General features: G+C 40.6%; 3 protein-coding genes across 4 annotated transcripts; all 3 read left to right on the top strand.

Annotated features, from left to right (window-relative positions):
• Positions 1-985: 985 nt before the first annotated feature.
• Positions 986-5,426, top strand: LOC311250347 (CD151 antigen-like; the record flags this gene model as incomplete). The annotated part of the gene is made up of 7 exons (XM_084341989.1): positions 986-1,042; positions 2,408-2,596; positions 3,335-3,409; positions 3,496-3,600; positions 4,677-4,814; positions 4,899-4,982; positions 5,355-5,426. 7 exons carry the CDS (start codon positions 986-988, stop codon positions 5,424-5,426), a joined length of 720 nt encoding a protein of 239 aa, XP_084198115.1.
• Positions 5,427-6,610: 1,184 nt separating this feature from the next.
• On the top strand, positions 6,611-9,951 carry pus3 (pseudouridylate synthase 3). Of its 2 annotated transcripts, none has more exons than XM_084341429.1 (7): positions 6,611-6,718; positions 7,043-7,454; positions 7,543-7,820; positions 7,906-8,089; positions 8,195-8,304; positions 8,407-8,579; positions 9,502-9,951. In XM_084341429.1, exons 2-7 carry the CDS (start codon positions 7,044-7,046, stop codon positions 9,759-9,761), a joined length of 1,416 nt encoding a protein of 471 aa, XP_084197555.1. In that variant the 5' UTR covers positions 6,611-6,718; position 7,043; the 3' UTR covers positions 9,762-9,951. The 2 variants fall into 2 exon arrangements, with proteins under 2 accessions (XP_084197555.1, XP_084197554.1); XM_084341428.1 differs by having other exon boundaries at positions 7,040-7,454.
• A 403-nt stretch (positions 9,952-10,354) lies between these two features.
• On the top strand, positions 10,355-15,210 carry dcakd (dephospho-CoA kinase domain containing). Its single transcript, XM_084341961.1, has 5 exons — positions 10,355-10,660; positions 12,389-12,500; positions 13,015-13,218; positions 13,571-13,658; positions 13,930-15,210. Exons 2-5 carry the CDS (start codon positions 12,389-12,391, stop codon positions 14,213-14,215), a joined length of 690 nt encoding a protein of 229 aa, XP_084198087.1. The 5' UTR covers positions 10,355-10,660; the 3' UTR covers positions 14,216-15,210.
• The last annotated feature ends 6,615 nt before the right edge of the window (positions 15,211-21,825 follow it).

The raw sequence follows: 21,825 nt of genomic DNA, 5'->3' as shown, positions 1-21,825 counted from the left end.
GAGACGCTCTGGGGAAGAGATCGGTCCTCAAAAGGATGGAAGGAGCCCCAAAGCAACTTCCTGTAGTCAGAGGGCTTCAAGTGAAGCTCTGACAGAAATAAAACTGCTTTTCTGTGTTTCTGAATGAATGTTCACATTTTCCTGTTATATTTCTGTATTTCTAGCAAATATTGGCAGGATGATGTGATGATGAATTTCTCAAAAACCGCTAGTCTTTCTCCGTACTGTGGTATTTTAAACAAATTACCTGCAGAAGGAAACAGAATCCTAAATGAAAAGCCTTTCAGAGTTGGCACGGATTAAAGGAACAGTTCGCCCAAAAATGACAATTCAGTTAGTATCTAGTCAGCCTCAGGCTGAAGGAAAGTCAAGTGAAGTTTCTTAGTACACAAAACAACTGAAGTAGATGGGGACTTTCATTTTAAATCACAAAAAAACAAACATAAAATGGCTCATCTGGCATAATCCAAGTCTCTGCTAGCCCCTAGATCCCAAATTGATTTGAAAAGACGTTATTTCCCAACACAGAACACAGTCTCACTCCCAGCTCGCAGCCACAGTGAGTCTTTTTTCAAATACATTTGCGATCTCAGGGCTTCTGGCGACTTGGATTGCGATGGACAAACAGGTGCCCATCTACTTCAGTTGTTTAGGAGAATATACAAGTCATAAAGATTACAATAGTTTTAAGAACAAGCTCATCCATTATATTCCTGCAACATATTCAGGCTACTATCCAACACTAACATGATCATGGTCCTTTTTTCCACTCACTGATTCTCCTATTCAAATAGTCCAACATGTTTTCATGTGATATATCAGTTCAAATGTTATCAGACTACCTGTTCATTTCCATAAGCTCACGTGACTCACTCACTACTGAATTGCATTTAGATGCTGAGCCCGTGTCTCTTCACACTCAGTCTGCTGCTTCTCTTTAATCTTTTCATACAAACTTGGATCAGCCTCGTCGAGTTCTGACAATATGAGCCTCTGTTGCAGCATCAAATGTTTGTTCATTTTCTTCAACGCGCTCTTCTTGGTGAGTCGTGTGAGTAATTTAATGAATGGATGAAAGTTTTGGAAACAAAAAATGGGATTTATGTTATGAAAAAAGCAACAGCTACTACACTCTGAATTGATATGAGTGAATTGTCGGACTGCAACTAACAATTATTTCATCATTGATGTGTCAATCAATTATGGAAAATGCTCATCAGTCTAAAACCATAAGATTCCAGCAAATTTCTGACATTTTTGCTTGAAAAATGACTTCAAATGTCGTCGATTATCAGTTTTCTTCAAATCAACTAATCAATTAATCGACTAACTGTTGCAGCTCCTATTCTACATTGACTTAATCACACTATAGCAAAAATGTCCCATCTAAATCTAGAATATTATGGTTGAAATATATAGTACAAAGTGTGACTGCGACTGTAATCCTGCTCTTGTGTGATGTTGTTAATGTATGCATGGAAATTCAAAACAAGACACAGGAGACTGGAAGTAATTTGTGGCATCATTTGAAAGAGAATCACAAAATTAATTTGTCCCTCCAACCGTATCAAACATATTCATATTAGCTGGTCTCAGGGGTCTCAGCGAACGGGCTGAGCAGAGGGAGCAGCAACAAATATGGAAGATAATCAGTCCAGCTCGTGGACGGATGCAGCGGCAGGGGGTCCTTGGTGAGCCGGAGCGCAGCACGCATTCACCAAATGAAATTATTAATTTGGAAAGTCCTGATATTTAATAACTGGTGTGGATAAAAAAGGTAACCCACAGGCACATTATTGCCCAGGGTTTTTTTTAAACGTTTATTTATAGAAAACTTTATTTAAAGCAAAAATGGCTAGTTTATTTAATGACACTGGTCAATTAAGAATTTAACACTTGATTTAAGTGTTTATTCTCATTTTGCACCATATTTTATCAACTTAAACGTTGTGTTCTACACAAAACCTGTATAATATAAAAGGGTTCTCAGTGGAACCACCTTGGTGGGTTCTTATCAGCACCCTTAGAATTCGAAATGTTCTAGATAGAACACAAGAGAGAGTTCTGTGTGGAACCATTACACCATAGGAAGGTTCTCTGTAGAACCCCCTCTGGGGTAACCTTCACAGATGGTTTCAGGTCTAACCCTTTATGTTGGGTTCTGGGTAGAACCCTTTAAAAGGGCTACAGGTGAAAATAAAAGGTTCTACTAGGAACCAAAAGGGTTCTATTTTGGGGACTAGCCAAAGAACCCTATATGGTTCTAGTTAGCCCTTTTATTTCTCAGAGTGTAGCTGCACACTGGTTGGCAGGCATGAAATCACCAGCAGGGAACTGGGTTCATTGGGTTTAAGGTTGCTATATAGAGGACTGAATTAATTTTCCAGTTGTTAAATTTGTTTTTCAGGCGTCCGGGGTCGCCCTCATCACCATCGGAGCACTGCAGTACACAACTTACATGCAGATAGGCACTTTCGCAGGGAGCAGCCTGTCTAAAATAGCTATAGCCCTCATTGTGGTGGGCGTCATCATCACCCTCGTCTCCCTCATGGGCCATCTTGGGGCATTCCTTAATAATTCTTCTATGGTGTCCTGGGTAAGTAACATGACACTTGATGAGTTTCAGATTGTTTCCTTGTACATTTTATTAAGAACGGGCCTGTGGGGTGATCTTGTAAGGATGTTAGATGTCAGTATTTTAGTTCTGGATATTTGTAGTAGAATGGCTGTGAGAATAAATTAAGACTTTGTCCAAAATGTTTTGTAACAGGGATGTTTCAGCAGAACATCCAAATGACACGTGAGAAGATTGTTGTAAGGCTTTGATTAATGAGTAACATCTGTATTTAGCATGTGAGGTAAAAGCCCCACAGAATTCTTCATGTTAGAGGTGGAAACTGTCAAGACATGTGGCTGCATGTGACAAAATCTAAATTTTGATTTCACATATTCATCATTCATTAATTGATGGATAAAAGTGATTTAAAAAAACAAACAAACACACACACACACACAAAATCAAACCCAATCTCCCAAGATCTTCTTAAAAACACCCAGTTTTGTCGCCACAAACATGGCTGGCATTTTCCAGAGGCCTCCTTATAAATATCCCATAGCGCCATATTTGCAAATGTGTACACACTATGACTAAAGACTAAAAACAAAAAATCTTGAGAAAAATTCACCCTGCAGCCTCATACTTTGACCGATTTGGAATCCCCAAGTACTTCAAGTGCTGTAAAGGAAATTATAAAAAATCCACTGTGGACATAAATGGGCTGGGGATGTGGGAATCAGCTGCCCTCTCTGCTCACTTAGTCTCTGTCTCTACTAGTTCATCTGTATCCTGATAGTGATCATCCTGTTCGAGGTGGCCACAGGGGCCTTCTTCTACGTGTTCCGCAGCAGGGTGAGACACTGAAAATTGAGATCAAGGTCAAAACAGCGGCGCTTCCTCATCATAAAATAATTTTTTTAACCTTATCTTCTCCGTAGACTGCTGTGCTTCAGATGAACAGCGCTATCAACGCTAAAGCACGAGGGGTGATTAAAGACTACAGCCCGGAGAGGAGGCATGCCATCAACAGAATTCAGGAAAAGGTGACATGCAGAGATTTATGTTTCGTATTTGCAGGAGGGGCCTCGACACACTGGGGAGAATGTGTGGTAAATTATAGTACACGGGACAAAAATAACCTGGGCCCAGGAGCAAAGACATTGTAAGCTGCACCCTGCTCTCTGTGCATTGTACCGTATCGATGAATAATTAGAAAATAGTTTGTGTTAATTTGACTAAAAAGTATTCAGGGTTTTTGCCCCATGTGAGCACAAAACAAACAGAAATAAACGTCCTTTAACGAGACTCTGTAGATACAAGAGATCAGGTACCAACAGGTATCTCTTTAAGGCCTTTAACATTTTATTTTATTTTAACCTGGGCACCTCAGGCACAATTCCTGATGCTGTCCATAATATTACATAATCATGACTTGCTCAGGCTTATCCATCATGACTGGATAGAATAAATGTTTGCATTGTGCATTGCTGTAAAACATGGATATGTCGGACATCTGTGCTTCTCCACTTTCCAATTTTCAACTTTATGTTGTGACAGCGCTGTGCCTAAGTTCATGTTTTGGCTTGAAATATTCAATCTTGTTGCCACAAAGACGCTTGGAAGCTGTCCCGACATCTTGCTACAACTGCCAACTGTTATTGCCACAAAGACACTTGGAAAAAGAACCATGTTAGAAATATTTAGTCCTGTTGCCTGAAAATGTACCGACTTCTCGCTAAAGTATTTGGTTTTGTTACCTCAAGGACACCTGGAAAATGTTCATCTTCTCACTAGAAATATTGTTTTTTGTTTAACCATAAAGACGCCTGGAAAATGTCCTGACAGTCACTGGAAGTACCCAGCTTAGTCAGTTGCAATGGGAAGCCAACAGTGGTCTTCAAATGGTCTTGAACAGTCTCTCATCAGCTGTTATACATGACAAGAATGAAACATAAATTTAACCTATCCAAAGGTTTGCAGACACGTCCAACATTTTTTGTCTATACATCAGACATGTGTGAACCCGTCCTTTGGGTTTAACAGTGCACCATGTACCCAGAAATCCACACTATAGGCAAAATCATTACTTTAGTTTATTCTTCACGTTGTTACACACCAGTTCAAGTGCTGTGGTGCAGACGGAAGCAACGACTGGTCCGACAGTGTGGGCTGGGAAAACCACGAAGCCGTGCCGGACTCCTGCTGCTTGGTGAAGAGTGACGGCTGTGGACAGAACAAGGACAACGCATACTCAAAGGTCTGCAGGGAAATCTCATTTTGAAGTTCACAACCATTGCAAGGTTATTTATACAGTATGTTATGAGTGTGTGCTCCTCCTCAGGGTTGCATCTCAGCTATCAAACGCTTTCTGCTGAAGAACCTGGTGTGGGTCGGTGCTGTCTGCATCGCTCTGGCAGTCACAGAGGTAAACTGTTCCAAATAAAATGTAATGTTTGTCTTTGACATTTGATGTACGTCACAGAAAAACCAAAAGTCACATGTATTTCTCAGCATGTCTTAATATTTTTATTTGAATCAATATTTTTTATGCACTTTCCAATTCCAATAATGAGAAAATGTTCATGCAAGCAAAGGTAGTACAGACATCTGAAGGTAAGTAGAAGATGGTAAGTAGAAGATGGTGTGAATGGTAATAAGGCCTGTCTCGTCCTGTGTGCCTCAGGAAGTGAACTTCAGGATTAATTAAAAAAATAAACACGGAGAGAGACAAGAACCATTTTGACCCGTCCTTGGGTTCATTTGCTGCCAGTAACTCGTAACCTTTTCCCTGTTGCAGGTTTTCGGAGTAGTCATCGGGGTCTGCTTGTGTCTGGACATAAAGCGAAAAAGCTACGAAAACATCAGCTGATGTGCCATCGTGCCACAGTCGAGATGACTTCCCACATCGCTCACATTGTTCTCTGTTTCAAATGTCATCGGTTTTATTTGCTTTTGTAGTTTATTTCTTCCAGGCCATGAGTGTGAGCACTAAAATGTGACATAAAGATTAAATATGTAGTAGTTCATCTGATCAGATGAAAACAACTGACACATACCTTATTGCCACTTTCATGCTTGCCAAATGTAACTATTTTACAAGTTATCTGAATAATTTGGAGTTTGTTTTGGTCTATTACGATCTCAAGATCAATATGAAAATGCTCAATAAATGTGTGATGTATTCTCCAAGTGGCTGTGGATCAATACACAAGTGCTGTACTTGAGAACAAATTTGAGCTACCTTACTTGAGTATTTTCATTTTATGCATCTTTATACCTCTACTCCACAACATCTCTGAGGCAAATATTGTATTTTTACTCAACTAAATCTGTCTGTACTTAACAGTTACTGCTGGATTCAAATTATGTATACCCTTTTGTCCACTGAAATCCATAAATCTCCAAACTTGTTTTATTGTTGATTACAATTTTTTGATGAACTGGAGGAATAAGTTTAAGGAAGTACATGACTTTTTAGTAGTTCAAAGGACATGGAAGCTACAAACAATGATGATCTCATCGAATATGATGCATTGCTGTAGATTAAATTTAAAGTAGTCTAGTTAAAATGAGCTCAACCTTAAACATCTTCAGCAGTAAATTACAACATGCACATTAATGCAGCAGTTATGATAATCCAAAAACATCATATAGCCTACAATAATAATAATAATAATAATAATAATAATACAAACACTGCATTTTGAAGTAGAGTCATTATTTTATTTGTAATTCTTTTGGTATATTTTGTTGTTGTACTTGGATTATTTTATTTAAGTAAGGTTTTGAATAAAGGTTTTGTAGTAGAGTATTTTAAAGGTGTGGTAGCCTGTAATGCTGCTTTTACTACTACTAAATTAGCAGTTAAGTTAAAAAAAATCTTTTATTAGAAAAAAATTGACCTATGAGTAAAGATATTGTATTGTACTGACATTATTCTTCGTGTATTTCGCCTTACAATAGCCTAAAAACTGGTCTGATTAGTTTGGGTGGTGAATTGACGCAGTAAACTACATTTCCCAGAAACCCCTCGAAAGGAAACGCGTCCGCTCTCTAAATAGGTCCGACCGGCGTCAGCACGGAGGGTAACGTGTGCGCCAGCGACACAGAAAACAGACTGAAAACACGAGTTTGTAAGCGACACTGAGACTAAAACTAAAGGTAAAGAAACTGTTTTAATGCAGTTATTATAAACACACACAGCACCAGACTTAAAAACGCTCTGCTAGCATTACACAAGCTAATACCAGCTAGCTTTTAGCATGTAAACTTAACTGTATAACTTAACTGGCTCAAGCTAGCTGGAGGAATAATGTGGTAATATCCAACAGTACATTTAGGAAAGTATACATTTTAGCTGAATTCACAGTTAAATATAAAACAAGAATAATTAAGGATGTGGCTAAGTAAGTTAGCTAAAAGAGGTACATGTTTGTAGAAGTATTCAAGCTTTCCTCTGTCTCTTCCTGTTTATTTATCCAGCAGCATGTCAGAGGCTTTGGTCCATCGAATAAAGGAGCTGGAGGCAGAGCTGGAGAAACTCAAGTCCCAGCTGAAGGAGACGGGTGGAGCTGGAGAAGACATGGAGCTCATGTCCCATTCAAACACAGACTGCAGACCTGATGGTAACGCCACCAACAGCAGCAGTAAAAAGGGTAAAAAGGCGAGCAAAGAGCGTCCTTTTGACTTCTCTGCCCATCCTCGGCGCCATGTGGCTCTGCGTCTGGCTTACCTGGGATGGGCCTACCAGGGCTTCGCAGTTCAGGAGAACACAGACAACACGGTGGAGGCCAGACTCTTCGAAGCTCTGCTGAAGACGCGGCTGATTCAGGAACGACAGACCTCCAACTACCACCGGTGTGGTCGCACTGATAAAGGAGTCAGTGCTTTCTCCCAAGTGAGTTCATCGAGACTCAGCGTGTCATATTTTGTACTCCAAAATGAAATCTCCACTTCCGTTGAGTAAACTTGTCTCCTCTCCGCAGGTCATAACCATCGATCTGCGCTCCACACAGTTTAGCGGCGGTCTGGGCATCACACTACCTGAAAATGTTGACGTCAGCATCAAAAATAAAGCCACTGCCTCTGAGCTTCCATATGTGAAGATGCTGAACAGAGTCCTGCCCCAGGACATCAGGATCTTGGACTGGGCACCAGCAGCAGAGGGCTTCAGCGCACGCTTTGACTGCCGGACCCGCACGTACCGGTACTACTTCCCCCGAGGATCCTTGGACGTGGCGTTGATGGCAGATGCTGCCAAAAGGTGGGTGAAGACCCAACATGATAAACACTGATGTCACCCCGTGATGTCACAGTTTTGATTTGAGGTTCTTTTTGACGTGCGTCAGATACGAGGGCACTCACGACTTTCGCAACATCTGTAAAATGGATGTGGGCAACGGAGTCCTGCAGTTTGAGAGGACCATCCTGTCGGCATCAGTCAAGCCTGTGCAGCCTCAGCAGATCTCCAGCACAGACCAGTATGAGCTCTTCATATTTGAGATTAAAGGGCTGGCCTTCCTTTACCACCAGGTATCAAGAGACGCTGTGCTCAGCAATTGATTGTGTTCCTTTCAAGCCATTGTATCCTTGGCTGGTTAACTTACTGCAGTGAATTCCTGTTGTGTTATGCTGCAGGTACGCTGCATGATGGCGCTGCTTCTCCTCATAGGGCAGAAACTGGAAGCCCCAGAGATAATTAATCAGCTCCTGGATGTTCAGAGTAACCCCAGGAAGCCTCAGTACAGGTGAGACAAACTGAACTGAATCAGTAATCGTGAAGGCAATACAGTTGAACTACAGTCGCATGAGTGTAAATCTGTGTTGAACATGTCTCTTCCTGTCTCTAGCATGGCAGTGGACTACCCGCTGGTGCTGTACGACTGCCACTTTGAAGGTTTGAGCTGGAAGCAGGACAGTGAAGAGGTGAACCACGCCCTGTCTGCTCTACAACAACACTGGACCCAGAGTGCGGTCAAGACCCAAGTCCTCCACGGGATGATCCGGGGTTTGGAGGCCATAGGTGAGATGTTCAATGAGATCAATGGACTGTGACATTTTGAATGACAGTTTGTTCAGTTTTATCACAAGATTTTGAAATAGATCTCTGCAGGGCCAGACTGGGAAAACAATTCAGGCCATGCCAATATCCAAAAACAGACCATTTTTATGGAGGACCATGATTGCCATAGAAATCAACAGTTAGAAAAAGAAAAAAAGGTTAATTAATTATAAATAATGAGTAAATAAATAACTATGTGCACAATGTTTCTTGTCTCTCTCTGCCTGTCCTATCAAAGGATAGTTGTAATATTATAATACTCTGAGGACCATCCTGCTAGCACGTATTTTTATTTAATACTCTCTATCATAATTCTTTTATTTTGAAGCATTTTACAATGTGTTCCTCCAGAGGTTAGCTTCCGTTTTTAATGACTGCCCCTCAGCTCCATCTTTTCCTCTTGTTCTCCTTCACTTTTATTTTTGCTCCACACTGCTCAGCACTGCACCCTCTGACTGAGCATTGTTTTAATGTGTGTGATTTTGTGTGTGATGACAGACGGGTATTTATTTAACACTGCCTAGACCACTGGAATTTCAGTCTGGGCTGTTGACTTTTGTGATTGCCAAATTCAAAATGTAAAGTCAGCTCTTATCAAATGTATTCATGCTGACAGACTGTAGAGCCCTCTGACACAAACTCCTGATTTTTGGGTCAGATAAAACTGACTAAACTCAATATTGTTATTGGCAGGAACGATGTGGATGACTCCACAGTGAGTGAGTTTTAGCCGAACGGAGCGCTCTCTATGAAAAACAAAACGATGCACCATTATGCAGCCTCCAGAGTATTATACGTAAAATCATTTGGTTATAAACTGCTTCGACATCGGCATCAATACTGAAGAATGGGTATAAATTGTTTCACTTCTCTCCATCCACAGGTGGAGTCTCCTCCGACCATTGCTGGCTGGTAGAAGGCAGCAGGCAGAAAAACTACCGGCCCCTGCTGGAGCGTCCGTGCTGCGAGAGTCTGGAGTCCAGGATCAACCATTTTGTCAAAAGAGGCAGACTGGAGCGGGAGGAAGGGGAGAACGGAGGAGAAACGGTCCACAGAGGGAAAAAGTCCAAACATTCCCACAATTCCCCCAGTCTGCCTGTTTCATCTTCAAAACAAAGTACAAATCAGAAGGCAGAGGACTGATATTTTCCCACAGGAGAAAATGGACTGGACAAAGTGAATTTTGTTGTAATTTTTGTTCATTGTATTTACATTTTATTTCAGGAAACAAAAGAATAGATTTATCTTTTTATTTCAAGATAACAGTGTATTGACTTTTTCATTCAAGCAAATATCTGTTTTGCTTTGGAATAAACACGTTTTGGAGAAAGTGGCCATCCCTCAGTTTGGTTTACAACAGATGGAGTCAGTGGTGGAGATATAGAGAATAGATTAAGTACAGTACATTTACTCAAATACTGTATTTGTATTTTATTTGAGTATTAGTACTTCTACTCAACTACATTTTGGGGTACATATTGTAGTTTTCACTCTGCTACATTTATTTGAAAGCTTTAGTAACTAGTGACCTGGCAGATTTAGATGTCAAAAACATAAATCAACCAATAAATTACAATATATCATCATAGGGTAAGCTGACCAGCATTAATAAGTATTTATACTAAGCGTTACATTTTCTAGCTGCAACTGAATTCTTCTACCACCTGAAGCTGAATGAACGAGCAAGGCGGAACTCATGTCAAGTAAGAGGGCATGTCGGATGACTATTGAGGTGGCGCTTGTCAAGCTAGGCAGCTAGGTCGCTAGCTGTCAGTAGAGTTCAAGTCAGAGTTACGGACAGCGACGCTGAGCCTCACGACTGTTCTCCGACCTCTTCACCTGACTGCATATTTACACAGGACGGAGTTAAAATGTCTGCCTGTTCGTGTGACTGCTTGTCTGCGGTCGCTCTCACCTGAGCGAGACTGGTGCTAACTGTTAGCCTGTTAGCAGCCCGGGTTGTTTACTGCACCAGCCCCTCCACTCTGTGGCTCTGCACGGATTTCCACTGTACGTTCAGCTGATTTGAGGAGTATCACGAGGTAAAGAGAAAAAAAAAACACACGAACAGGTGTATTTTTATTTAACAGTAACTAATGTTTGTTTACTAGCGGTCACTCTCTCCCTCTGACTGTTTCTGTTTTGAGTTTATTCCAACGCTGAGGACCTGTTAAGCCTCGAGTTTGTCATGGCGTTGAGTCAAGAATAACTTCAGAGCTGACAGTCCCGTCTGTCAAACTAGTCTGACTCCATAGTTGGCGGCTGAGCCAAGTACTAAACACACCGAGTGCAGCTCTGCACCTTCACAGCAGGGGGCGTGTTGGTAAACCTCATGAGAGAATGACTGAGGAGGGTTTTAAACACCACTGCTAAACACTGGCTTTAGTTTATTTAGATTGGACTGTTAACCTGTTTATCATTAAGTTTACTGACACTGTTGTGTGTGGACTTGTAGCTTTATAACATACTGTGCGTAGTTTATGTATATCATCTTTATTTCCTCAGCTTGTGTTACTTTTTGTGTGAGAAGTGGCATTTCTATGTTTAATATTTTCTTGTTTTTATTTACAAAGTAGTCCAGCTTTAGCCGAATGCAACACCTACACCCAGACTGATGTTCTCAAATCTGGCCTATAGACAATGCCAATAATAATGTGTTAGTTATGTTGTTATTTATTCCCCCTTTTGTGGAAATTATTAGATTTAGAAGTCAAAGTTATTAGATAAAAGTCATAATTATGACATAAATCAAAATCAGGAAATAGTCGGATTTAAAAGTCATGATTATGATTTGAAGAGTCGAAATTATGAGATACATTATAATTGAGATTACATAAAATCATAATTTGGAGATTGGAATTTATAAGATTAAAAAGTAACAATAACTGACCTGTTTTAAAGTCATTCGTCACACTGTCTTTGAAAGAGCTTAAATTACGTTTATTACAAATTTCTGAAAGAACACTGAATATAACCTTCTTTTACATGACAATGTCCTTTTTAGCTCCCTAGACAAGCACCTACTTAGTGACAAGAAATTTTCGGTACTTATAAAGTCTTAACAAACTGATGGCGAGGATGTCTCTAGCCAATAGCAAATAAATGTGCCAGCACAAGAGACAGAGACGATAAAAACCACCTCTGCTATTGATTAATGTCATCGTGATTGCCGCTTCACTGATGGCAGTCAACAAGGCCTTGGAAATTGTATTTTATGCCACCAAAGTTTTTTTTCCATTTCTGATTAGTTTCTATGAGTCACCATCCGGGACGGGGCCATAAAAGATTTTGTCATGGTTTGTGATTAAAAAACACTTTTCATTATTGGTATTATCGTAAATATCCTCCCATGAATTACTTGGAAAAGCTGTCTAGGTCACTGACGCACAGTCCTATGTTGGTCTCTTGATTTATTTTTAATTGTCTAAGTCCGTCAGCTTGGCACACAAACTAGATAAACCGGATGTGTGCAGAACAAAAGGAAAGTGAGGTTACTACCATTTATTTATCCTTTATTTGTGCGGGGGGAGTTTATGATTTATGATTACTATTTAAGATTTGTTTTTCACAAAAAGTTCAAGTATGTTTTACCGCAATTTTTAGAGTTTAAAGAATATTTTGATGAACATCATCAGTCACAATTATGTTGGACGGGGTAAACGTGACATGAAATTGTCATATGGTCCCATGCCAAGTCACCATAAACCATAACAGTATTGATCCATTATTAATGTTGCTTGGATGTGTCTTTCTGTGTCTTTTCTTTCAAGATGTTCCTGGTGGGGCTGACGGGAGGTATTTCCTCAGGGAAAAGCACAGTGTCTTCAATGCTGCGGGAGCTCGGCTGCCCCATTATTGATGCTGATGTCGTGGCCAGAAAAGGTTGGTGAATATCTCAGATATACAACGTCAGAACTGAGAGACGGTCTCTCCATTCAACTCTGATGTAGGAATTGTGATTAAAATGCCCGACATCACTGACAGAACTGTGCTTGGTGTAATAACGTTTATATCGAAATGGACATAAGGAGGTTGGGCCTGTAGGAGATTCATTAAGACAAACGCTTGTAGAGAGAGCATGAATCATGGCGGCTGTCTCTGGCTGACTGCAGGGATGATTCTTAAGTTATGTGGTGATGATACAAAGGTCACAGAACTATGTTAATAGTGCACAGCTGCATGTAGGAGAACTTAGAAGACAGTTATCAGACAAATCATAGCATTATGATTTCATTTCACTTAGGTGGTCGATGATTGTTACAAAATTGAAATATTTTCTTATCCATGTGTCCATTTTTTTGTACCATACAGACCTGAAATCAATAATTGTAAAGGACTAATTAAAGCTGGGATGTCATGAAAAATACTAAATCTTGCTGCCTTTTCTTGACATCAGTCGTGGAGCCACACACTTGTGCCTATTCCCGCATCGTCTACCACTTCGGGCCGGAGATCCTGCTCGAGAACGGGGAGATCGACCGGCAGAAGCTGGGTCAGCTCATCTTCGCCAACGAGGAGAAGAGGAGGCTGCTGAACTCCATCACCCACCCAGAGATCCATAAAGCAATGCTCAAAGAGATCCTGTACTACTTTCTCAGAGGTGAGAAGGGACCGGGTTCGGCTCAGATATCAGAGAAAGGGAAGATGATTTACTGAAAGGGAGCGAAGGCTGTTTTGCAGTGCTGCGATGAGCTTTACTTTATCAGCCGGAAGGTGAAGGCAACTGAGATAAAAGTCGTCAATTTTTGCTGCTCACTTCATTCACTCCTCAACATCTCAAGATACGTCAACTGCCTTAAATAGACCTGTCACACACCTATTGTTGTATGTTGTTAAAAAGTAATTAACTTAATCATGTTACTGGTGTTTTCACAATGCTAGAGTGTTAATGTGTTGAAGCTAATTAATTCTATGTCACAGTACCTCCTCTCCACTTTCTTTGCTGTACTCAGGTTATCGCTATGTGGTGCTGGATGTTCCCCTTCTCTTTGAAACCAGACGTCTCACGCAGTTTCTGAACCACACTGTCGTAGTTTACTGGTAAGACCACAGCTCACTGTTCTCCATTTTCCCCCCTCACTTTAGAGTTTTACTTTCAGATTGTTTGTTTACAGGTTTCATATTTTAAATCATTAAATATTTGGATGTTTGTTTTTTGACAGAAACAGGCCATTAAGCCCAGTTTTGTGAGTTATTGGTTACCCACTCCGTCTCTCTCTGTGCCTTATTAGCGTGACTCACCGCCTCTGGATTTTTTAACAAGGCACCCCGGCTGCGCCATAAATAACCTCCATTGTCTGTTCCTTTTCAGTGACCCTGCCACTCAGCTATCGCGCTTGATGCAGAGGGACGGCCTGACCCAGGAGCAGGCCGAGCAGCGCGTGGCCGCGCAGATGCCGCTCAATGAGAAGCGCGGCTTAGCCAATCACGTTATCGAGAACTCAGGCAGTCGAGAGGACACCCACCGGCAGGTCCTGCGGTTGCACACGAAGCTGGAGGACTCCATGGACTTCCTCTTAGTTAGAGTCATTGCGATTGCAACCACTGCAGGTCTGGGAGGGATACTGCTGTATGCAGCCAAGATACTTTTGTCCTAACAGAGGAGAGATGAGGGAGGAGAAGGGTTTGTGGTCCAGGATGTGGTCAAATATGAGGGTGTGAATAGAAGCAGGTGAAGGCACGTCATGGGTACTGGTGCAGTTCACTGTGAGATTAGTTTCACAGCACCCACGGCTACAGCTCAGAGGTGTGACAGGCTCTGTTTGCAGTTAACACTGACTTACGTTATTGACACAACATGCACTGACAAACGTGGTTTGGTGTGATGGGTTTCTTATGTGCAATTTCAGTTGGTTTTACTCAGAGACACTAAAAACATGCAATCCCTTAGAGGCTCAGTCGCTTTACAAGCTCGCCGATGCTCTCAACAGTGATGAAAGTCACAACTAACACCAGTAAAAAAAAGGCAGAATTGTACAAACTGAAGAGATTTTATTTTGTTACACTTTATAAAGTCATCCAAATTAGACATTTTGGGTGATTTGAATAGATTGTAAATCTAAACACCAGACAGTAGAAAGAGCAAATGAAGAAGTAAAAGGCTGTTCGTTCTTAACAAGTATAGATTTGGATTTTGTCATTTAACAGCACGAACTGATGATTTTTAGTTCAACGTGTCAGTACTATCCTACAGGAGGAGGCGAGGGCTACTGTGAACTGAAATAAAGTTTTCACTGTGGCCCTGACCCTCTTCTGTACTGTCCCCAGCCATGAATATTTTAAAATTAAAAATGCTTCAGGACGCTTACTGATTGTATGTTAATGCCCTACATGATCAATGACAGAATGTATTTGACAATCCATTTTTAATGGGAACAGTGTGAATTTACATGAATTAACAGACTTTATATTTATCACTGTATTTTCTTACACATGAAGCTGTCCTCTGTAAATACGAAGTCTGTGATTTCCTTTTTTTTTTTTTGTTTCCTGTGCAGTTTGCACACACTCAACTTGTAACTAAAACACAACATTTGTAACATTAGCTGCTTAAATGAAATATAAATGATCAAATACTACTGTTTTAAAGTAACAGCTGTCAGATGGTGGTCAGTTTTTCAATTCCCCCTCCTCTCGAAAAATGTGTTTTGCTTGATTGTGACCTCCCCTGGGTGTTTGAGCTTTGCTGTAGCTGCAGTTTGACTGTTTTCAAAGTCATCTGATGCTCACTTTAAATCTGGGTTTAGTACAAAAATGTTCAAGCAGGATTGTTGACATGCAACTTCTTTGCAAGACAGTCGTGGTCCAATATGCAACTAACGTGAGTGTGAGTGATTGGGAAATTTACACTAAGAATAGCCTTAACTGTGAAACTGACAAAAATGTAATTTAAAACAAATGACATCATGTAGTAGGTGACATAATTAAAGGGGGATTAAAGGGTACTCCAGTACGGAAGCCCTAAAGGGCCATGCATTCATACATTTTATTTCCTCCGTTGTCCTGTGATAACGAGTTAATTTCATTTGTTTTCTCGAGATCTTAAGTTATTATCTCGAAATAACAACTGCTGTTTTCCCGTGATAACGGGATAATTAATTAGAGATCTTGAGAAAACAAAACGATAGTGTAGTATATTAAATCATTGCAGGAAACATCATAGCAATGTCAGGAGCAGGAGCATATCGATCACCGTGTCACATATCTTTTCAATCAAGGCCTGACACAGGCTGAAATAGCATTATGCCTTGCTATTACAGATAATATACACATTAGTGTGCGTAATCTAAAAAGACGGTTAGCAAGGCTTCAGCTATATCGGCGGCGCAATCTAAGTGAGCCTGATGTCATTGTTAACTACATAGCGTTATTACTACAGTTGTTATTTCGAGATAATGACTCGAGATCTCGAGAAAACAATGAATTAACTCGTTATCGCGGGAAAACGGAGGAAATAAAATGTATGATTGCATGGCCCTTCAGGGCTTCCCTACTCCAGCAATGTGGCATTGTGCCTTCATTAATTAAGTTGACGGACTGAAAAGACACAGATTTGAGAAAGACTGGTCCGGCCGAGATATCCTCACTTTTTGTCCCAGATATGGGTTAGACTCCAAAATCACTGGATCCTCCATTTCCCATAATGCAACTCAGCGGTGTAGCCATTTTCGTCAGAGTTCCCTGTTTGGGAAATGCCAGAATCTTTTTAAAAAACCCACACCTCCAGATTGTGATGCAGGCTGACGTCTCAAGCCCAAAATAAAATAACCCAGATGACATCACTGTGACATCATCTGGGTTATTTCCTCAGATTTTAGGAGAGCTCCCTTCAGAGCCACGTAAGACATTACACAACTGTTTCCAAAGGCTGAGTAGGACTCCAGTCGAGAAGTCAACTCATTATCATGTGTGAAATCACTGGCTGCAACCAACAGTTATTGCCATTGTTTAATTTGTCAATTGTTTTAGCGATTAATTGATTTTTTCTTCTAGAAAGTAGCGAAAACCAGCAAATATTTTAAATTTTTGCTTAAAAACTATCTCCAAAAATTATTTTAATATCAAAATAGTTGCGTAATAATTCTAGTTGATGAACTAATTTATTAACTGGCTAATCCTTGCTTCTCTAGCCCACATAATAATGACTACAAATCATATAGGAAATACTGAAATGCTTCAAGTTCCCAAAAAATATTGACACTGATGTTCTCAGATGCTACAGGAACACGTGTAATCGACAGGACTTCAGGACCGAAGAACATAATGAACTTCTATTAATGGTCAGTTACGATGTCCTTGCTCTCGTCCACATTGGAGCTTAGACATGAAATTTTAGGCCCACAGGCAGGCGTGGTGACATCATCCTGGCACTGAGGTCCCACTAGCATGCGTGGCTCACTTGGCTCCGTCTGAAGCCCCCACTGGTCTGCTCCTTGTTTTTGTCAAGCCACGGCAGATTTAATGCAAAGTGACTCGGTGGCTGCGGTGGGTGGGGAGCAGTCAACCAAGGCTGCATGGCGACACATTTGGTCACATATGTTACATACAAAATCACAGCCACAAACAGGACGTAATCTTTTACAAAAATAGGACGTAAAAGTCAACATAAACGCACACAATCCAGGGTTGTCTGTCAGCCAGAGCCATGATGAAGAAATTGGTCTATTCTTAGGTTGCCATATTTTTAAAACCTGGCTGCTCTGTGTGATCCAGGGGGTAACATGCTTTACTGGGCAGCCAGCTGTTCAGCAGAGATTCTCAAGTGTGCCTTTTCTCAGTCTCTTTCTCAGACACAGACAGAGGCCAGATGCAGTGCATGGAAGGAAGACTATATCTGTACCAGCAAGTGTGAATGCCCCAGGCAGACAACGGTGGCAAAGCGTCTCAGTCTGAATATAAATTGGCTTTAATTCTGAAGGTGTCAAGCTAAAAGGTGAAAATCTTAAGTTGCCTTGTTACACTTTGTGAAAGTGCACAGTTGCAGGCACAACCCGCCGCTTTATTGTGTGTTGTGGGTCCTCTCCGGGAGCAGAGCAAATAATTTTCTGATGGCAGGGGGTAAAGACTTCTATAATCTCACCATCATGTTCAGAGAGTTGGCCCACGGCACCGCAGTGTGTCGACATTTTGGAATCTCCTGTCTGAGTGGTTTTTCATCATTTCTCCCGCCCACTGCCGTCAGGCAAGGTAAAACAGCTCGGGCAAAGGCGAACTAAATAAATAGCTTCCCACCAAACTCTGACACAACTTTGGATAATTGACAGTCCGAATTAATTTTCAGCAGCTATTGAATGTCGGTCTTGTTATGAGTTTTGAATTGTTTATTCAATGGGCTGATTTTTCGTCACCACAATGTAGTACACGCTGTCACATAGGTTAATAGACGTTGTGCCATTTTAATGAAATGTCAAAACTTTCGCAGTTGTAGACACATTTCAGTATGTATGTGTGTGCGTATGTTTGGAGGGTGGAGGGTGACTAGTGTGTATTTAAGATCAGCAATAGGATCCTTAATCAGGGTTGGATCTGGAAGTTCACACAAAAATTAAAACGCAGTCATTATCTACTCACCCCAATGCCGATGTAGCTTGTCCAGCGTAATCCAAGTCTTTTGAAGCCCTGGGATCCCAAATTGACTTGAAAAGACATTATTTACAACCTTTTCAGTCCGAAAACTCCACTGTAGCTGCGAAGCTAAAAGCGTTAGTGCACACCTCGTCTGAAGTGGATACACAAGTTTGAACTCACGTCAAGGTTGTAAATAACATCTAACTCAAATCAATTTGAGACCTGTGTGCTTCTAGAGACTTGGATCACGCTGGACATGCTGTATGGAGCCATTTCTTGTTTTCTGTCAGTTGTTTAGGAGAATACCGCAACGCTGTTTTGCTGTGAAGCTCCAGAAATGTTTTGTGGACCACGAAACTTCAACTGACATTCAATCAAAATTGGAGTGAGTGGATAATGACTGAATTTTAATTTTTAGGTGAACTTTTCCTTTAAACCCTCTCCCCCTTTTTATTATATTTCACTTATTTGACCAATCAGACCTTCTCTTTGGACTGTGCGTTTCCTCACAGTCCTGTTTTGTAGCAGCTGTTAGAACGAGACAATTTACACATTGGTGATTCTCATTGCCACCTGACCTTTTCTCCACCCAACTGCAACCTGAACAACAGTCTAATCAGCCAAAGAGAGTGGAAACACCTGCAGCTATAAACCAAAAACATACTCAGTGATTTATTTTTTAACTTCACACAGCCTACAACATCCAGTACATTTATACGTCCTATGCGTCCTTTTAATAGAACACGTTTTGACATGTCACAGTTGGAAAAGAGTGCGTTTAAACAATAAAGTTAATGATGGCTGAATTCTATTTAGCTGCTTCCTTTTTAGTGTTCTGGTTTGGGATGTAAAAATACTTCACTGCAAGTAAATGTCTTGCATATAGAATCATACCCAAGAAGTACATAAGTATTTTCAGCAACAATATTATGCTGAAATACCACCATTGTAGAGTTACTTATACAATGTTATTGTTATCAATAATGCAATTATGTGTAAGCAGCGCTTAAAAAGCTCTTGAAAAACAAAAGTCTTTCTAGGAAATATCGATTAAAGCAGCAGTGAATGAGGCAGGTCATAAAAAACAAAACTTCCCTGGGACGTTTTGGGTATCAAAGAAGGGTTTGTGTTTTTAATGTATTCAGTATTTAAAGTAACTAAAAGGAACTTAACTTTTTGTTGATTCTGTCAGCCCCTGTGGTCAAAAGATGAAAGTACAGTTTGAATTTCATCCTCAGCACTCTGCTATGAGAATAGTTTTAATTTTATGACTTATCCAACCTGGAGAAGTCTGAATCTGATGCTCTTGGTTCTTCATGTAGGTCATACAGAGACATCAGTATTAAATTGGGACTGTTTCATTATCATTCAAAAGTTCCCTGTAGCACGTTTAACATGAGACTTAATGAGTTATTGGCTGATTAGGAGCACTTAAAGATGAAATGTTGATGAAGGTTTTGATCATTTTGATAAAGCAACAAGCTGACAAAAGGAACAATGATGGAAAAACCCACACAGCCACTGGTGTGCCCATTCCCACTCAGCACAACAGGTCACAAATGAGGCTCGACACTAACGGGTAGAAGACACTGGCCCAGCGACTGTAACCACTGTAGTGTTCTTGAACTCTGGCTTCTGGTGACACGCTGAGGAAGGGGCACTCGCAGCGCCACCGTAGCGTAGCCCGTTGTCAGGCTGCATCCATGAGACTGCGGTGAGGTGAAGAGACAGGCAACACGCCAGCAGAGCGTCCCCGGCCACATGACTCAACCTGTCCCTACGTGTTAGCCCCGGCTCAGTCAGGGCCATGAGGGAACAAGGACGATGGTATTGAGTCACTGACACACTGGACAGTCCCCAGATCAAGCATGATGATGGGGATAAAAGTGGGCGATGCATGTTGTCATGTTCTCCCGAGGAGTGCTAGGACAAGGGATAATGCACCCACGCATACATGATTTACTATAATACAAGATGCTGTCATTTTGTGCATGTATGTCTTTCCTAGATCGTAGACTGCTGTAGTACAGCCATTACTTTAAGGAACAGCACCTACATTATAATTGGTTTAAATGAGTATGTTGCTGTACTCTAACAGTTGAAAAGTCGAAAATCATTCCAAGATTTGTTTCCCTGTCTTACGTTCACCATTCATCATTCATAGAAAATGTAATTTATCATGTAAGGAAGGTGGTGAAAGTAGCAAAAAATAATTGACAAAAATGGAGCCGAAGTTCATATTTGAAAGTGATTAAATGTAATGTAATGTGAATTGATAACTAAAGTGATAAGCTGTCTGTTGATTTGATAAACCTGATTGACATTTTATTTCAAACAGTATTTCACCGATAATCAACTTTATTTTTATTTTTTTTGCTTAAGCCCTAGTATAAAGGTCATGCGACTTGGTGAACCGCTTGACACTCATTATTGCGGATCCCACTGCTTTTCTTGCAAGTCCTGCCCTACTCTGCCTGTGATTGGTTGCCTTCATTGCTTAAGTTAAGAGTACCAGAATATGCCTAAAACGAAGTTAAGAGTTGGAGGCAAGCATAAACTTAATTATGCCCTGGCTTGTAAAAACAGCCAGTACAGCAGTTTATGATCAGCAGTAGACACACAGTTGAAGTAAACATTTGGTGTGTTTACGACCCCAGTAAACACACCAACCTCTTCAGCCTCGGACGGAGTGTCTCCCTATGAGGGGCCAAAATGGACAAAAGCCAGGCCAAAATTGCGAGAGAGAACGAGTTACTGTGTGAGAGGTTGAAGGTGCGCAAGAGGGATAGAGGTACCACACGAGAGACACCCGGCGAGCATTTCATCTCCACCTTCTTGCATTTATTGTTTATCGAAGCCAAAATATACACAATGTCAAAATGTAAACAGTCAACATTAAAGATAAGGAAAAATAAACAGCTAAATGGTGAGATGCAAATCCTATTTATTTATGCTACAATGCTATAAAAACAATACAAAATAACTCTGAACTACATTATATTATAACTATTTTTTTGGAAAGTATGAAAAGACTTAAGTTATCTTTTGTTGTATATTTATTTACTTGACATTGTTTATATTGTTGATGATTTGAACGTTAATGGGGATGGGAGAATTGGGGAGCTGTCTTGTTGAACTCTGTATTGTCATTTTGTTGTTTAAACTTGAAAATAGAAATTAATTATTTCCAAAAAAGCAAAAAAGTAGACCAACATAAGGTCAGACATTTGCATGTTATGTAACTCTCTGGTGAATCATATCAAATTTTAAGCATTAGCAGTATGACTTACACTTAAAAAACACTGCACTGCTGATCACGACTGCATACCGCCCCTCCGGCTTTTCCTACAATTCTGCCACAAAGCTGAGAAAACTGATGAGGAAGCAGCAGAAACTGATGAGAGCATTGTCCCTTTCACAATGCAAGCAGGATTTAAGGTCTTACAAAGACCAATCACTACCTGCTCCTCCTCTGTAATCATACCTTTTATTGTATTCATAGAGATTTTGAGGACATACTCTAGACCAAGTTGCCATGTTAACAGAGCCCTCTGTATCGAGGCATGACAGGACTGTTGATGAGATGTTGTATAAGATTAATACTGCATCTGTTATCCGATTTGATTAAAAAAATCCTCAT

The sequence above is a fragment of the Pagrus pagrus genome (genome assembly GCF_965226575.1).
Source record: "Pagrus pagrus genome assembly, chromosome: 21".
Lineage (NCBI taxonomy): Eukaryota > Metazoa > Chordata > Actinopteri > Spariformes > Sparidae > Pagrus > Pagrus pagrus.
This window is presented reverse-complemented; position numbering and strand designations above follow the sequence as displayed.

Bases quoted from the DNA above. Each gene is read 5' to 3' on its own strand.
- pus3 (XM_084341429.1), top strand. From the start codon at position 7,044: ATGTCAGAGGCTTTGGTCCATCGAATAAAGGAGCTGGAGGCAGAGCTG. The intron at 8,090-8,194 runs GTATCAAGAGAC...GTTATGCTGCAG, and splicing joins TGGCCTTCCTTTACCACCAG to GTACGCTGCATGATGGCGCT. The intron at 8,305-8,406 runs GTGAGACAAACT...TCCTGTCTCTAG, and splicing joins CCCAGGAAGCCTCAGTACAG to CATGGCAGTGGACTACCCGC.
- dcakd (XM_084341961.1), top strand. From the start codon at position 12,389: ATGTTCCTGGTGGGGCTGACGGGAGGTATTTCCTCAGGGAAAAGCACA. The intron at 12,501-13,014 runs GTTGGTGAATAT...TCTTGACATCAG, and splicing joins TGATGTCGTGGCCAGAAAAG to TCGTGGAGCCACACACTTGT. The intron at 13,659-13,929 runs GTAAGACCACAG...GTTCCTTTTCAG, and splicing joins CACACTGTCGTAGTTTACTG to TGACCCTGCCACTCAGCTAT.